The following is an 18691-nucleotide window of genomic DNA, read 5'->3' as shown; positions in this document are numbered from 1 at the left end:
CAATGGAGGAAGCATGTGGGAGCGGAGGAAGCATCGGTCTGGTCCCCAATCTGCAATAACCATCGGTTTGCCCCGGGAAGGATGGAGGGGGGGTTTCGGAGATGGCAGGATGCAGGAATTGAGAGGATGGGGGATATGTTCATAGAAGGGAGATTTCCTAGCTTGAGGGAGCTGGAGGACAAATTTGGATTGGCGAGGGGAAACAAATTCAGGTACCTGCAGGCGCGGGACTTCCGACGTAGGCAGGTCTCAACCTTCCCGCTCCTACCACCAAGGGGGATTCAGGATAGGGTAGTTTCCAGAGTGTGGGTGGGAGAAGGGAAGGTCTCCGACATCTATAAGGAACTCATGGGGTCAGAGGACACGAGAGCGGGTAAATGGAGTTGAAATCAGCCATGATTGAATGGTGGAGTGGACTCGATGGGCCGAATGGCCTTACTTCCGCTCCTATGTCTTATGGTCTTATGATGCCTCCGGTTTATGATCACACCGTACACAGGCTAGTCAGAAAGTTGTGAATCTGCCTGCATTAATTAAAAGGCAGTTTAAAACCAAATTGAACCAATAGACTGGATACCTCACTGGAATTATACAGCCAAACAGCAATACTGTGCCTTCAGCCACAGTCTGGGCCACAACATGTAACCCTTTGTCCACCAAATCTTCATGGACTTTGTCTAAAAGGGGTGGCGGAGTTGCGCTACTGGTTAGGGAGAATATCACAGCTGTACTATCACTCCGCAGACTCTTCGCTCCTTCACTCCGTGTGTCTCTTCGCTCCTTCACTCCGCTGTTTCCTCGCTCCTTCGCTCCGCTGTCTCTTCGCTCCTTCACTAGCTGTCTCTTCGCCGCTTCGCTCGGTGTGTCTCTTCGCTCCTTCACTCCGCTGTCTCTTTGCTCCTTCGCTCTGCGTGTCTCTTCGCTCCTTCACTCCGCTGTCTCCTCGCTCCTTCGCTCCGCTGTCTCTTTGCTCCTTCACTCCGCTGTCTCTTCGCTCCTCGCTCCCTGTGTCTCTTCGCTCCTTCACTCCGCTGTCTCCTCGCTCCTTCGCTCCGCTGTCTCTTTGCTCCTTCACTCCGCTGTCTCTTCGCTCCTTCGCTCTGTGTGTCTCTTCGCTCCTTCACTCCGCTGTCTCCTCGCTCCTTCGCTCCGCTGTCTCTTCGCTCCTTCGCTCCGTGTGTCTCTTCGCTCCTTCGCTCCGTGTGTCTCTTCACTCCTTCACTCCGCTGTCTCCTCGCTCCTTCGCTCCGCTGTCTCTTCGCTCCTTCACTCCGCTGTCTCTTCGCTCCTTCGCTCCGCGTGTCTCTTCGCTCCTTCACTCCGCTGTCTCTTCGCTCCTTCGCTCCGCGTGTCTCTTCGCTCCTTCACTCCGCTGTCTCTTCGCTCCTTCGCTCTGCGTGTCTCTTCGCTCCTTCACTCCGCTGTCTCTTCGCTCCTTCGCTCCGTGTGTCTCTTCGCTCCTTCTCTCCGTGTGTCTCTTCGCTCCTTCGCTCCGTGTGTCTCTTCGCTCCTTCACTCCGCTGTCTCCTCGCTCCTTCGCTCCGCTGTCTCTTCGCTCCTTAACTCCGCTGTCTCTTCGCTCCTTCGCTCCGCGTGTCTCTTCGCTCCTTCACTCCGCTGTCTCTTCACTCCTTCGCTTCGCTGTCTCTTCAGGACACCTCAGAGGGCAGCAAGGCTATCTGGGTGGAGATCAGGAATAAAAGGGTGCAGTCACAATGTTGGGGGTTCACTACAGGCCTCCCAACAGCCAGTGGGAGATAGAGGAGCAGATAGGTAGACAGATTTTGAAAACGGGTAATAACAACAGGGTTGTTGTGATGGGAGACTTCAACTTCCCCAATATTGACTGGGACTCACTTCGTGCTAGGGGCTTAGACGGGGCAGAGTTTGTAAGGAGCATCAGGAGGGCTTCTTAAAACAATATGTAGATAGTTCAACTAGGGAACGAGGTGTACTGGACCTGGTAAAGGGGAATGAGCCCGGCCAGGTGGTAGTAGTTTCAGGAGGAGAGCATTTCGGGAACAGTGACCACAATTCAGTAAGTTTGAAAGTGCTGGTGGACAAGGATAAGAGTGGTCCTAGGGAGGGAGGGAGAGAGGGAAGGAGGGAGGGAGACGAGAGGGTGAGGAAGGGAGGGAGAAGGGGAGGGAGGGAAGAAGAGAGGGAGGGGGGGAGGGTGAGAGGGGGGGAGGGTGAGAGGGGGGGAGGGTGAGAGGGGGGAGGGAGAGAGGGGGGAGGTAGAGGGGGAGGGAAGGAGAGGGGGAGAGGGAGGGAGAGAGGGAGAGGGAAGGAGGGAGAGGGGGATGGAGAGAGGGAGGGAGAGGGGGTGGGAGGGAGGGCGAGGGGGAGGTAGGGAAGGCGGGAGAGGGGCAGGGAGGGAGAGGGGGAGGAAGGGAGGGAGGGGGTGCTTCATTTTTTTCTTTCCCGACACCGCATTGTCAATGATGGGATATCTGATGTCAGCACTAGGTGTGCACCGTATATAATTATGGCATTTGCAATGTTTACTGCATTAGTTAAATCTGGTAAGGTTACAATTTGGATACATTTCCCCTTGACATCGAAGTTGAACCTAATTGGATCCAGAGCTGGAACCAACATTACTGAATAACATTTAGACATTTGTTGGGTTGGTTGATCAATGTCAGGGAATCCTGTCTTTCTGATTGATATGAAATGTCTTGTTGTCCACAGGATAGCTACCTGGGAGAGTCACAGAGAAGATTCCAATCCGACAGCTGATCATTCTTCAGGGACCTTCAGATCCATCGATCTACCTGCTAACTACAACCTCTCTGTGTCCAACTCACTGGAAAGAAATCAAGAACCACTATCAAGATACTTCAGAGTTTGAAAACTTCCAGCTTTTCATTCTAAACGTTTTAAACATTTAACCTGTAACCCAGATCCTCAGAAAGCCCTTTCCGTTTTTCAGGAAGATGAATTATTTGAGGAGGCGCCTCTCAGACAGCAGTTTTGTGGCCAATTTACCAAATGGTTATATGATGGACCTGCAGCGACCGGACACTTCGACCAGCTCGCCGGTGTCCCCAGCCACGGAGCGTCGCCAGCCGCCAGCTCCCTCCACAGGCTCCACCCTCCTCAGCTCCATTTCAAACGCAGTCAAGCAGACAACGGCAGCAGCTGCGGGGTTAGTGGAACAAACAGGAGCTGCACCCCCTACTGGAGTCCCTGCTGGACCCACCATCCCTGTCGTAAGGAAACCGAAGATCCTCTTGGTGATTGATGATCCACACACTGACTGGTAGGTGTTTGTTGGCCAGGTTTGTTGTAGTTTTTAAAAAAAAAATCTTTATTGTCACAAGTAGGCTTACATTAACACTGCAATGAAGTTACTGTGAAAATCCCCTAGTCACCACACTCCGCCGCCTACTCGGGTACACAGAGGGAGAATTCAGAATATCCAAATTACCTAACAGCACGTCTTTTGTGAGAGGACTAGTGTGAACACATCCCCTTGCTGAGTTAAGTGGTTCTGGACACACTGAAACCCAGCCAAGCATTCATAATGTGTGTACCTACAAGAACAAACCCTGGCAAATGTAAATAATGGAGCTTATTAAAATTTAAGAATATCAGATGTTTTTTTTCTAAGCTGCACCAGATGTCCCGTCAACCAAAAGAGTCCAGGAGCAGTTGGCACTATTTTATTCTTTAGCAAAAGTCTGCTGAAGATCTTTTTTCATTTCAAAAGAACTCTGGGCATTTAAATTACTTATTACATATAGATTATGGAAGGAGCGATCACAATATGGTGGAATTTAAATTACAGATGGAGGGTGAGAAGGTAAAATCAAGCACTAGTGTTTTGTGCTTAAACAAAGGAGATTACAATTGGATGAGAGAAGAACTAGCTAAGGTAGACTGGGAGCAAAGACTTTATAGTGAAACAATTGAGGAACAGTGGAGAACCTTCCAAGTGATTTTTCACAGTGCTCAGCAAAGGTTTATACAAACAAAAAGGAAGGACGGTAAAAAGAGGGAAAATTGACCGTGAATATCTAAGGAAATAAGGGAGAGTATCAAATTGAAGGAAAAAACATACAAAGTAGCAAAGATCAGTGGGAGACTAGAGGACTGGGAAATCTTTAGGGGGCAACAGGAAGCTACTAAAAAAGCTATAAGGAAGAGTAAGATAGATTATGAGAGTAAACTTGCTCAGAATATAAAAACAGATAGTAAACGTTTCTACAAATACATAAAACAAAAAAGAGTGGCTAAGGTAAATATTGGTCCTTTAGAGGATGAGAGGGGAGATTTAATAATGGGAGATGAGGAAATGGCTGAGGAACTGAACAGGTTTTTTGGGTCGGTCTTCACAGTGGAAGACACAAATAACATGCCAGTGACTGATGGAAATGTGGCTATGACAGGTGAGGACCTTGAGAAGATAGTTATCACCAAGGAGGTAGTGATGGGCAAGCTAATGGGGCTAAAGGTAGACAAGTCTCCTGGACCTGATGGAATGCACCCCAGAGTGCTAAAAGAGATGGCTAGGGAAATTGCAAATGCACTAGTGATAATTTACCAAAATTCACTAGACTCTGGGTTGGTCCCGGCGGATTGGAAATTAGCAAACGTGACACCACTGTTTAAAAAAGGAGGTAGGCAGAAAGCGGGTAATTATAGGCCAGTGAGCTTAACTTCGGTAGTAGGGAAGATGCTGGAATCTATCATCAAGGAAGAAATAGCGAGGCACCTGGATGGAAATTGTCCCATTGGGCAGACGCAGCATGGGTTCATAAAGGGCAGGTCATGCCTAACTAATTTAGTGGAATTCTTTGAGGACATTAACAGTGCGGTAGATAACGGGGAGCCAATGGATGTGGTATATCTGGATTTCCAGAAAGCCTTTGACAAGGTGCCACACAAAAGGTTGTTGCATAAGATAAAGATGCATGGCATTAAGGGGAAAGTAGTAGCATGGATAGAGGATTGGTTAATTAATAGAAAGCAAAGAGTGGGGATTAATGGGTGTTTCTCTGGTTGGCAATCAGTAGCTAGTGGTGTCCTTCAGGGATCAGTGTTGGGCCCACAACTGTTCACAATTTACATAGATGATTTGGAGTTTGGGACCAAGGGCAATGTGTCCAAGTTTGCAGACGACACTAAGATAAGTGGTAAAGCAAAAAGTGCAGAGGATACTGGAAGTCTGCAGAGGGATTTGGATAGGCTAAGTGAATGGGCTAGGGTCTGGCAGATGGAATACAATGTTGACAAATGTGAGGTTATCCATTTTGGTAGGAATAACAGCAAAAGGGATTATTATTTAAATGATAAAATATTAAAACATGCTGCTGTGCAGAGAGACCTGGGTGTGCTAGTGCATGAGTCGCAAAAAGTTGGTTTACAGGTGCAACAGGTGATTAAGAAGGCAAATGGAATTTTGTCCTTCATTGCTAGAGGGATGGAGTTTAAGACTAGGGAGGTTCTGCTGCAATTGTATAAGATGTTAGTGAGGCCACACCTGGAGTATTGTGTTCAGTTTTGGTCTCCTTGAGAAAGGACGTACTGGCACTGGAGGGTGTGCAGAGGAGATTCACTAGGTTAATCCCAGAGCTGAAGGGGTTGGATTATGAGGAGAGGTTGAGTAGACTGGGACTGTACTCGTTGGAATCTAGAAGGATGAGGGGGGATCTTATAGAAACATATAAGATTATGAAGGGAATAGACAGGATAGATGCGGGCAGGTTGTTTCCACTGGCGGGTGAAAGCAGAACTAGGGGGCATAGCCTCAAAATAAGGGGAAGTAGATTTAGGACTGAGTTTAGGAGAAACTTCTTCTCCCAAAGGGTTGTGAATCTATGGAATTCCTTGCTCAGTGAAGCAGTAGAGGATCCGTCATTAAATGTTTTTAAGATAAAGATAGATAGTTTTTTGAAGAATAAAGGGATTAAGGGTTATGGTGTTCGGGCCGGAAAGTGGAGCTGAGTCCACAAAAGATCAGCCATGATCTCATTGAATGGTGGAGCAGGCTCGAGGGGCCAGATGGCCTACTTCTGCTCCTAGTTCTTATTACATATAGATCCTGATCACTGCAGTACAGACATTTTGTTTGTAGTTCGAAGAAGATTTCTAGGAGCAGATGACTGTCTTTTTTTTGCTTCCCCAAATGGAATGTTGCCCTGGTTCACACACCCTTTCCTTGGCCACGGAACATGCCCACTTACTGAATGGGAACAAATCTAATATAATCGTTCAAAACCAGTGAGTGCTTGGCACATCTTTGCTGTCAAGTTGAAATGATCTTGAATCTACTAGAAAATAGACAACCTTCGCAGAGAAAACCATCTCATGCCGATAAGGAAGTACCAAAACCTCAGAAAAATCCAGAAGTCCCCCCAGTGCATCAAAGGTCCTTTATTTGTATGAATATTTTCTTTACCAACCAACCAGCCCATAGAAAAACGCAACACTACTGATAATTATTGATTAATTAATCTAAACTCAAACCACAATCATAGCTGGGTTATGACCAAGATCTATCAAGTGAGGTTAAATACAAATGGACTATAAGAATTTACTATAGGCTTAAAATCAAGAGCAAAACAGAAATACAATGCAATGTACAAAATTGCACAAAGTAATAGTTGCAGACCTCAAGCCTGTACTAGTCAGTTCCATGACAGCTGGTCAGTTCCATAGCAGCTGGTCAGTTCCATTGCAGCTGGCCAGTTCCATGACAGCTGGTCAGTTCCGTGACAGCTGGTCAGTTCAATGGCAGCGGGTCAGTTCGATCACAGCTGGTCAGTTCCACGACAGCTGGTCAGTTCCATGGCAGCGGGTCAGTTCTGTGACAGCTGGACAGTTCCTTGACAGTTGGACAGTGCTTTGACAGCTGGACAGTGCTTTGACAGCTTGACAGTTCGAATGATTTTGTATAAAAAGTGCATAATCATGTTCACTTTTAACAATCATAAAGGGTGCAGTGCACAATGCAGTACTGTGCGGGCACAATGTGGTACTATGCAGCTCACAATGCAGTACTGTGCGGTCACAATGCAGTACTGTCCAGCTCACAATGCAGTACTGTCCGGGTCACAATGCAGTACTGTCCAGGTCACAATGCAGTACTGTCCGGGTCACAATGCAGTACTGTCCAGCTCACAATGCAGTACTGTCCAGCTCACAATGCAGTACTGGCCAGGTCACAATGCAGTACTGTCCAGCTCACAATGCAGTACTGTCCAGCTCACAATCCAGTACTGTGCAGCTCACAATGCAGTACTGTCCGGTTCACAATGCAGTACTGTCAGGTCACAATGCAGTACTGTGCAGCTCACAATGCAGTACTGTCCAGCTCACAATCCAGTACTGTGCAGCTCACAATGCAGTACTGTCCGGGTCACAATGCAGTACTGTCAGGTCACAATGCAGTACTGTGCAGCTCACAATGCAGTACTGTCCAAGTCACAATGCAGTAGTCTCCAGCTCACAATGCAGTACTGTCCGGGTCACAATGCAGTACTGTCCAGTTCACAATGCAGTACTGTCCGGGTCACAATGCAGTACTGTCCAGCTCACAATGCAGTACTGTCCAGGTCACAGTGCAGTACTGTCCAGCTCACAGTGCAGTACTGTCCAGCTCACAATGCAGTACTGTCCAGCTCACAATGCAGTACTGTCCGGGTCACAATGCAGTACTGTCCAGCTCACAATGCAGTACTGTCCAGGTCACAGTGCAGTACTGTCCGGGTCACAATGCAGTACTGTCCAGCTCACAATGCAGTACTGTTCAGCTCACAATGCAGTACTGTCCAGCTCACAATGCAGTACTGTCCAGGTCACAGTGCAGTACTGTCCGGGTCACAATGCAGTACTGTCCAGGTCACAATGCAGTACTGTCCGGGTCACAGTGCAGTACTGTCCAGCTCACAATGAGTCCAGTCCAGCTCACAATGCAGTACTGTCCGGGTCACAATGCAGTACTGTCCAGGTCACAATGCAGTACTGTCCAGGTCACCGTGCAGTACTGTCCAGCTCACAATGGAGTACTGTCCAGCTCACAATGCAGTACTGTCCAGCTCACAATGCACTACTGTCCGGGTCACAATGCAGTACTGTGCAGCTCACAATGCAGTACTGTCCGGGTCACAGTGCAGTACTGTCCAGCTCACAATGCAGTACTGTCCAGCTCACAATGCAGTACTGTCCAGCTCACAATGCAGTACTGTCCAGCTCACAATGCAGTACTGTCCAGCTCACAATGCAGTACTGTCCAGCTCACAATGCAGTACTGTGCAGCTCACAATGCAGTACTGTCTAGCTCACAATGCAGTACTGTCCGGGTCACGATGCAGTACTGTCCGGGTCACAATGCAGTACTGTTCAGCTCACAATGCATGACTGTCCAGCTCACAATGCAGTACTGTCCGGGTCACAGTGCAGTACTGTCCAGCTCACAATGCAGTACTGTCCAGCTCACAATGCAGTACTGTCCAGCTCACAATGCAGTACTGTCCGGGTCACAGTGCAGTACTGTCCAGCTCACAATGCAGTACTGTCCGGGTCACAATGCAGTACTGTCCGGGTCACAATGCAGTACTGTCCGGGTCACAGTGCAGTACTGTCCAGCTCACAATGCAGTACTGTCCAGGTCACAATGCAGTACTGTCCGGGTCACAGTGCAGTACTGTCCAGCTCACAATGCAGTACTGTCCAGCTCACAATGCAGTACTGTCCGGGTCACAATGCAGTACTGTCCAGCTCACAATGCAGTACTGTCCAGGTCACAATGCAGTATTGTCCAGCTCACAATGCAGTATTGTCCAGGTCACAATGCAGTACTGTCCAGCTCACAATGCAGTACTGTCCAGCTCACAATGCAGTACTGTCCAGCTCACAATGCAGTACTGTCCAGCTCACAATGCAGTACTGTCCAGGTCACAATGCAGTACTGTGCAGCTCACAATGCAGTACTGTCTAGCTCACAATGCAGTACTGTCCGGGTCACAATGCAGTACTGTCCGGGTCTCAATGCAGTACTGTCCGGGTCACAATGCCGGGTGGTAAGGGGCAGTGCGGATATGGCGTATGCCGTTCATCTTCGTGAACCTCGCAAACCCCTCACTTGTGAATGGAGTGCCGTTATCCGTGACCAGCACCTCAGGGAGGCCATGCGTACTAAAAGACAAATGCATCTTCTCAATTGTTGCGCAGGACGTTGTGCCTAGCATTTTACGCACCTCTAGCCATTTAGACTGGGCGTCGATTAATAGAAGGAACATGGATCCTTGAAAAGGGCCTGCGAAATCTGCATGTAAGCGTGCCCAAGGCCGCCCTGGCCATTCCCAGTGATGTCGGGGCGCGGCCGGCGGAAGCTTCTGATGCTCCTGACAAATGGAGCAGTTTTGGGCCACCTTCTCAATGTCGGTGTCGAGGCCTGGCCACCAGACATAACTCCGGGCCAACATTTTCATTTTGGTCACACCTGGATGCCCATTGCGCAAGTCTGATAGTATCAGCTCCTGGCCTTTTTCCGGGACAATCACACGCGTCCCCCACAAGAGAATGCCGTCTTCTACGCTGAACTCTGACAGCTTGGAGGAAAATGCCCGCAACTCGCCTGGGAGCTGTCTGTGCTGCCCACTATACAGGATTATGTGTCGAACGTTTGACAGGACTGGCTCCGTCTGGGTCCACTCACGGATCTGTGATGCCGTGACAGGCAAGGTGTCCATAAAAGTTAGGGTTGCAACCACCTCATCAGTCGTGGGGGTCGACATGCGGCCGGTCGATAAAGGCAATCGGCTCAGTGCGTCGGCATTTGCTATCTGCGTACCTGGTTTGTGCCCCAGAGAATACTCGTATGCAGCAAGCAACAAAGCCCAGCGCTGGATCCGTGCGGAAGCAATGGGCGGTATTGGCTTATCCTCTCTGAAAAGTCCCAGCAGGGGCTTATGATCAGTCACAATAGTGAAGTGGCAGCCATACACGTACTGGTGGAAACGTTTCACCGCAAAGACCACTGCCAGGCCCTCCTTCTCGATCTGCGCGTACTTTTTCTCCGCTGCAGTCAATGTGCGGGAGGTGAAAGCTATCGGCCGCTCGGCCCCGTTCTCCATCTTGTGGGACAGGACGGCCCAATACCATACGGGGATGCATCACATGTGATGAGCAAAGGCTTTCCAGGATCATAGTGGGTTAGTAACCCAGACGACGACAATTGTTGTTTTACCTGCCGGTTTCTTGCGGCTGACCCAAGACCCAGGTGTGATTTTTCTTTAACAGAAGGTGTAAGGGGGCCAGCGTAGTTGCCAGATTGGGGAGGAACTTCCCGTAATAGCTTACGAGGCAGAGGAAAGAACAAAGATGCAAAGTGTCAGTTGGGGCGGGGGCCTGTTGAATCGTGCGCACCTTCTCTGCGACGGGGTGCAAACCTTTGCAGTCCACCCGATAACCCAGGTAGACTACTTCCTTCGCCTGAATGACGCACTTTGTGCGACATAAACAGACTACAGCCTCTGAAAAGCGTCTAAGGACAGCCTCCAGATTTTCCAAATGTTCCTGCTCCGACGTCCCTGTAATCAAAACGTCATCTAAGTAGTCAGCAACACGTGGTAAACCTCTCAAAATGCCCTCCATAATGCGTTGAAAAATAGCGCAGGCAGAGGATACTCCAAAGGGCAAACGTGTATATTCATACAGACCCCGGTGTGTATTAATCGTTACATAGGTCGGGAGGCAGGGTCCAGCTCCAACTGTAGGTAGGCGTGACTCATATCTAATTTTGTGAACGAGAGTCCGCCTGCAAGCTTTGCGTAGAGATCCTCTATGCGAGGCATTGGATATCGGTCGAGTCGGGAAGCCGTTTTCACTGTAAGTTTATAGTCGCTGCACAAGCGAACTGTGGCATCTGGCTTCATTACAGGTACAATTGGTGCTGCCCAGTCAGCGAAACAGACGGGCCTGATAATACGCAAAGTCTCCAAACGAGTGAGCTCCCCTTCTACCTTCTCAAGCAAGGCGTAAGGCACCGGACGCATCCGGAAATAGCGCGGCGTGGCTCCTGGTTCGACTTGGATTCGGGCTACGGCCCTTTTATTTTCCCCAAACCGGGCTGGAATACAGAAACTGTTTGGAGGATGTGCTGCCACTGCAACCTCAAATGGTGCAACCAGTCCCGACCCAACAGGCTGGGCCCATGGCCGCACACCACGATAAGTGGGAAACACCCCTCCTGGCGTCCATAAACAACAGGGGTCATTGTAGTTCCTGCAATGTCCAGTGGTTCCCCCGTGTAGGTGGCCAACCTGGCCTGTGAGTCGGTTAATGTAAGGGTCTGTATACCCTGCTTGATGCGGTCGAATGTCCTCTGGGCGATCACGGAGACCGCTGCGCCAGTGTCCAACTCCATCTCAAGCAGGTGACCATTGACCCATACTGTCACCTTAATGGGGGCCACACGGGGAGCTGCCACACAATGCAGCTGCAGGCAGTCGTCCTCAGTCTCCATGTCCTCAGGAGTAGTCGCCGCAGGTCCATCCACATGGAAGGTACAGCCCCTGGGTTGGTCCCAGTTTCGGCCGGAATGACGGCGCCTCTGGCGCCCCGAGGACCGGTGTCCGCGACGGGGTCGGCGCCTCCAAGTCTGACACGGACATGGCTCCTCATCCATTGGTTCTGGAGAAGGCTCCCTTCGGGGAGAAATGTCCGACGGCCACTGGCGTCGGTCCGGACGTTGCCTCGCCCAAGGTACCGCAGGAGTGCGGGGGTATGTTTTCGGACGGAAGGGGTTGCGCTCCAAGGCATGCACCTCCATTCCCTGTAGCCCCTGCACTCCTCATTCTGCACGCTCTCAGGACAAAACTATTTGAATGGCCTGTTGAAAAGTCAATGTTGACTCAGCTAACAACTTTCTCTGGGTGGCTGCATTGTTAATACCGCAAACCAAACGGTCGCGTAACATTTCTGCCAAGGTCTCACCATAGTCAGAGTACTCCGCAATCCTGCGTAGCTTGGATAGAAAGTCGGCAAGGGATTCTCCAGAGGTCCTCTCAGTGGTATTAAACCGGTAACGCTGGACTATCATGGACGGGGTTGGGTTAAAATGTTGCCCCACTAAATTCACAAGTTCATCAAACGTTTTGGTGTCAGGCGCAGCTGGGTACATAAGGCTCCTATCACCCCAAACGTATGCGGGCCGCAGGCGGTGAGCAATATGACCACCTGGCGCTCATTTTCGGTCATATTGTTTGCCCGGAAATAGTAACGCATCCATTGTGTGTACTGGTTCCAGCTTTGCAGCACAGCATCAAAAACATCCAAACGACCATACAGAGGCATGGTATAATAGAAATCAACTTCCAACCTGTATCCAACAAAAATCCAGGGAAGTGGCTTCAGCAGTGTAGACAGCTATTCATTTTAACCCTCGTCGCCAGTTTTGTGAGGGCCACGAAGAATCCAGCACGAGTTTTAAGGATACAAAGAAATAACATTTATTTACAATAACATATATCTACAACAGCAGCAGCAATTTCGCTTGCTGCTCACTCCTTCCTGCTAGTTCCAAACTGGCCAGCTTTATTTATACAGAGAGTTTACTAATGATTTCTCTGCCCCCCTCATTGGGGAAGCTCATACTCCCACAGGATTGTGGGATTGTCATTAGTCCCCAACCAATGATAAGCAACCAGGTTATGAAAAAGAGCTGAGGAAATAGCTGAGGAACTGAACAGGTTTTTTGGGTTGGTCTTCACAGTGGAAGACACAAAGACAAGTCTCCTGGCCCTGATGGAATGCACCCCAGAGTACTAAAAGAGATGGCTAGGGAAATTGTAAATGCACTAGTGATAATTTACCAAAATTCACTAGACTCTGGGGTGGTCCCGGCGGATTGGAAATTAGCAAACGTGACACCACTGTTTAAAAAAGGAGGTAGGCAGAAAATGGGTAATTATAGGCCAGTGAGCTTAACTTCGGTAGTAGGGAAGATGCTGGAATCTATCATCAAGGAAGAAATAGCGAGGCATCTGGATGGAAATTGTCCCATTGGGCAGACGCAGCATAGGTTCATAAAGGGCAGATCGTGCCTAACTAATTTAGTGGAATTTTTTGAGGACATTACCAGTGCGGTAGACAATGGGGAGCCAATGGATGTGGTATATCTGGATTTCCAGAAAGCTTTTGACAAGGTGCCTCACAAAAGGTTGCTGCATAAGATAATGATCCATGGCGATCCATGAAATTCAGAGAGATCTAGGTGTACAGGTCCACAGGTCGCTGAAAGGGGCAACGCAGGTGGAGAAGGTAGTCAAGAAGGCATTCGGCATGCTTGCCTTCATTGGCCGGGGCATTGAGTATAAGAATTGGCAATTCATGTTGCAGCTGTATAGAACCTTAGTTAGGCCACACTTGGAGTATAGTGTTCAATTCTGGTCGCCACACTACCAGAAGCTTTAGAGAGGGTGCAGAAGAGATTTACCAGAATGTTGCCTGGTATGGAGGGCATTAGCTATGAGGAGCGGTTGAATAAACTCGGTTTGTTCTCACTGGAACGACGGAGGTTGAGGGGCGACCTGATAGAGGTCTACAAAATTATGAGGGGCATAGACAGAGTGGATAGTCAGAGGCTTTTCCCCAGGGTAGAGGAGTCAATTACTAGGGGGCATAGGTTTAAGGTGAGAGGGGCAAGGTTTAGAGTAGATGTATGAGGCAAGTTTTTCACACAGAGGGTAGTGGGTGCCTGGAACTCGCTGCCGGAGGAGGTGGTGGAAGCAGGGACGATAGTGACATTTAAGGGGCATCTTGACAAATACATGAATAGGATGGGAATAGAGGGATACGGACCCAGGGAGTGTAGAAGATTGTAGTTTAGTCGGGCAGCATGGTCGGCACGGGCTTGGAGGGCCGAAGGGCCTGTTCCTGTGCTGTACATTTCTTTGCTCTTTGTTCTTTGTTAAGGGTAAAGTAGTAGCATGGATAGAGGATTGGTTAATTAATAGAAAGCAAAGAATGGGGATTAATGGGTGTTTCTCTGGTTGGCAATCAGTAGCTAGTGGTGTCCCTCGGGGATCAGTGTTGGGCCCACAATTGTTCACAATTTATATCGATAATTTGTCGTTGAGGACCAAGTGCAATGTGTCCACGTTTGCAGACGACACTAAGATGAGTGGTAAAGCAAAAAGTGCAGAGGATACCGGAAGTCTGCAGAGGGATTTGGATAGGCTAAGTGAATGGGCTAGGGTCTGGCAGATGGAATAGAATGTTGACAAATGTGAGGTTATGTATTTTGGTAGGAATAACAGCAAAAGGGATTATTATTACACTGGGCTAAATCGCTGGCTGTTAAAGCAGGCCAAGGCAGGCCAGCAGCATCCCCGCTAATCACAGATAGAACATAGAACATTACAGCGCAGTACAGGCCCTTCGACCCTCGATGTTGCGACGACCTGTGAAACCACTCTAAAGACCATCTGCACTATTCCCCTATCGTCCATATGTCTATCCAATGACCATTTGAATGCCCTTAGTGTTGGCGAGTCCACTACTGTTGCAGGCAGGGCATTCCATGCCCTTACTACTCTCTGAGTAAAGAACCTTCCTCTGACATCTGACTTATTTCCATCTCCCCTCAATTTAAAGCTATGTCCCCTCGTGCTCGACATCATCATCCGAGGAAAAAGGCTCTCACTGTCCACCCTATCCAATCCTCTGATCATCTTGTATGTCTCAATTAAGTCACCTCTTGACCTTCTCTCTAACGAAAACAGCCTCAAGTCCCTCAGCCTTTCCTCATAAGATCTTCCCTCCACACCAGGCAACATTCTGGTAAATCTCCTCTGCACCCTTTCCAATGCTTCCACATCCTTCCTATAATGCGGCGACCAGAATTGCACGCAATACTCCAAATGCGGCCGCACCAGAGTTTTGTACAGCTGCAACATGATCTCATGGCTCCGAAACTCAATCCCTCTACCAATAAAAGCTAACACACCGTACGCCTTCTTAAAAACCCTCTCAACCTGGGTGGCAACTTTCAGGGATCTATGTACATGGACACCGAGATCTCTCTGCTCATCCACACTGCCAAGAATCTTACCATTAGCCCAGTACTCTGTCTTCCTGTTATTCCTTCCAAAATGAATCACCTCACACTTTTCTGCATTAAACTCCATTTGCCACCTCTCAGCCCAGTGCTGCAGCTTATCTATGTCCCTCTGTGACTTATAACATCCTTCCGCACTGTCCACAACTCCACCGACTTTAGTGTCACCTGCAAATTTACTCACCAATCCTTCTACGCCCTCCTCCAGGTCATTTATAAAAATGACAAACAGCAGTGGACACAAAACAGATCCTTGTGGTACACCACTAGTAACTGGACTCCAGTCTGAACATTTCCCATCAACCACCACCCTTTGTCTTCTTCCAGCTAGTCAACTTCTGATCCAAACTGCTAAATCACCCTGAATCCCATGCCTCCATATTTGCTACCATGGGGAACCTTATCAAACGCTTTACTGAAATCCATATACACCGCATCAACTGCTTTACCCTCATCCACCTGCTTAGTCACCTTCTCAAAGAACTCAATAAGGTTTGTGAGGCACGACCTACCCTTCACAAAACCGTGTTGACTATCTCGAATCAAATTATTCCTTTCCAGATGATTATACATCCTATCTCTTATATGCCTTTCCAAGATTTTGCCCACAACAGAAGTAAGGCTCACTGGTCTTTAGTTACCGGGGTTGTCTCTACTCCCCTTCTTGAACAAGGGGACAACATTTGCTATCCTCCAGTCTTCTGGCACTATTCCTGTAGACAAAGATGACTTAAAGATCAAAGCCAAAGGCTCAGCAATCTCCTCCCTAGCATCCCAGAGAATCCTAGGATAAATCCCATCCGGCCCAGGGGACTTATCTATTTGAAATGGAATGAAATGAAAATCGCTTATTGTCACAAGTAGGCTTCAAATGAAGTTACTGTGAAAAGCCCCTAGTCGCCACATTCCGGCGCCTGTTCAGGGAGGCTGGTATGGGAATTGAACCGTGCTGTTGGTCTGCCTTGGTCTGCTTTAAAAGCCAGCGATTTAGCTCAGTGTGCTAAACCAGCCCCTATTTTCACACTTTCCAGAATTGCTAACACCTCCTCCTTATGAACCTCAAGCCCTTCTAGTCTAGTAGCCTGAATCTCAGTATTCTCCTCGACAACATTGTCTTTTTCCTGTGTGAATACTGACAAAAAATATTCATTTAGCATCTCTCCTATCTCCTCGGACTCCAAGCACAACTTCCCACGACTGTCCTTGACTGGCCCTACTCTTACCCTAGTCATTCTTTTATTCCTGACATATCTATAGAAAGCTTTAGGGTTTTCCTTGATCCTACCTGCCAAAGACTTCTCATGTCCCCTCCTGGCTCTTTTAGCTCTCTCTTTAGGTCCTTCCTAGCTAACTTGTAACTCTTGAGCGCCCTAACTGAACCTTCATGTCTCACCTTTACATAAGCCTCCTTATGGTGTACCTACACCTCAAGGACTTCAACGGTTCAAGAAGGCAGCTCACCATCACCTCCTGAAGGGCAACTAAGGATGGGTAATAAATGCTGGTCTCGACAGCGACGCCCACATCCTGTAAATTAATTAAAAAATATATAGAACATAGAACATAGAACGATACCGCGCAGTACAGGCCCTTCGGCCCACGATGTTGCACCGAAACAAAAGCCATCTAACCTACACTATGCCATTATCATCCATATGCTTATCCAATAAACTTTTAAATGCCCTCAATGTTGGCGAGTTCACTACTGTAGCAGGTAGGGCATTCCACGGCCTCACCACTATTTGCGTAAAGAACCTACCTCTGATCTCTGTCCTATATCTATTACCCCTCAGTTTAAAGCTATGTCCCCTCGTGCCAGCCACTTCCATCCGCGGGAGAAGGCTCTCACTGTCCACCCTATCTAACCCCCTGATCATTTTGTATGCCTCTATTAAGTCTCCTCTTAACCTTCTTCTCTCTAACGAAAACAACCTCAAGTCCATCAGCCTTTCCTCATAAGATTTTCCCTCCATACCAGGCAACATCCTGGTAAATCTCCTCTGCACCCGCTCCAAAGCTTCCACGTCCTTCCTATAATGCGGTGACCAGAACTGTACGCAATACTCCAAATGCGGCCGTACCAGAGTTTTGTACAGCTGCAACATGACCTCCCGACTCCGGAACTCAATCCCTCTACCGATAAAGGCCAACACTCCATAGACCTTCTTCACAACCCTATCAACCTGGGTGGCAACTTTCAGGGATCTATGTACATGGACACCTAGATCCCTCTGCTCATCCACACTTCCAAGAACTTTACCATTAGCCAAATATTCCGCATTCCTGTTATTCCTTCCAAAGTGAATCACCTCACACTTCTCTACATTAAACTCCATTTGCCACCTCTCAGCCCAGTTCTGCAGCTTATCTATGTCCCTCTGTAACCTGCTACATCCTTCCGCACTGTCGACAACACCACCGACTTTAGTGTCGTCTGCAAATTTACTCACCCACCCTTCTGCGCCCTCCTCTAGGTCATTGATAAAAATGACTAACAGCAACGGCCCCAGAACAGATCCTTGTGGTACGCCACTTGTAACTGAACTCCATTCTGAACATTTCCCATCAACCACCACCCTCTGTCTTCTTTCAGCTAGCCAATTTCTGATCCACATCTCTAAATCACCCTCAATCCACAGCCTCCGTATTTTCTGCAATAGCCTACCGTGGGGAACCTTATCAAACGCTTTACTGAAATCCATATACATCACATCAACTGCTCTACCCTCGTCTACCTGTTCAGTCACCTTCTCAAAGAACTCGATAAGGTTTGTGAGGCATGACCTACCCTTCACAAAGCCATGCTGACTATCCCTGATCATATTATTCCTATCTAGATGATTATAAATCTTGTCCCTTATAATCCCCTCCAAGACTTTACCCACTACAGACGTGAGGCTCACCGGTCTATAGTTGCCGGGGTTGTCTCTGCTCCCCTTTTTGAACAAAGGGACCACATTTGCTATCCTCCAGTCCTCTGGCACTATTCCTGTAGCCAATGATGACATAAAAATCAAAGCCAAAGGTCCAGCAATCTCTTCCCTGGCTTCCCAGAGAATCCTAGGATAAATCCCATCAGGCCCCGGGGACTTATCTATTTTAAGCCTGCCCAGAATTGCCAACACCTCTTCCCTACGTACCTCAATGCCATCTATTCTAATAGCCTGGGTCTCAGCATTCTCCTCCACAACATTATCTTTTTCCTGAGTGAATACTGACGAAAAATATTCATTTAGTATCTCGCCTATCTCTTCAGACTCTACACACAACTTCCCATCCCTGTCCTTGACTGGCCCTACTCTTACCCTAGTCATTCTTTTATTCCTGACATACCTATAGAAAGCTTTTGGGTTTTCCTTGATCCTACCTGCCAAATACTTCTCATGTCCCCTCCGTGCTCGTCTTAGCTCTCTCTTTAGATCCTTCCTCGCTACCTTGTAACTATCCCTCGCCCCAACTGAAACTTCACACCTCACCGTCACATAGGCCTCCTTCTTCCTCTTAACAAGAGATTCCACTTCTTTGGTAAACCACGGTTCCCTCGCTCAACGCCTTCCTCCCTGCCTGACCGGTACGTACCTATCAAGAACACGCAGTAGCTGTTCCTTGAACAAGCTCCAC

At 48.4% G+C, this 18691-nt stretch overlaps 1 protein-coding gene across 2 annotated transcripts in view; it reads left to right on the top strand.

Moving 5' to 3' along the window:
• Positions 1-18691, top strand: part of LOC140396596 (synapsin-3-like) — a 749989-nt gene that overhangs the window by 126942 nt on the left and 604356 nt on the right. For both annotated transcript variants that reach the window (XM_072485394.1, XM_072485395.1), the window contains exon 2: positions 2695-3265. In XM_072485394.1, coding sequence (XP_072341495.1) covers positions 2940-3265 — 326 coding nt within the window. In that variant the 5' untranslated portion in view covers positions 2695-2939. The remainder of the gene's footprint in view (positions 1-2694; positions 3266-18691) is intronic.

Source organism: Scyliorhinus torazame, chromosome 19 (assembly GCF_047496885.1).
Source record: "Scyliorhinus torazame isolate Kashiwa2021f chromosome 19, sScyTor2.1, whole genome shotgun sequence".
NCBI classification, from domain to species: domain Eukaryota; kingdom Metazoa; phylum Chordata; class Chondrichthyes; order Carcharhiniformes; family Scyliorhinidae; genus Scyliorhinus; species Scyliorhinus torazame.
The sequence above is the reverse complement of the archived record's forward strand: the minus strand, read 5'-3'. Positions and strand labels throughout refer to the sequence as shown.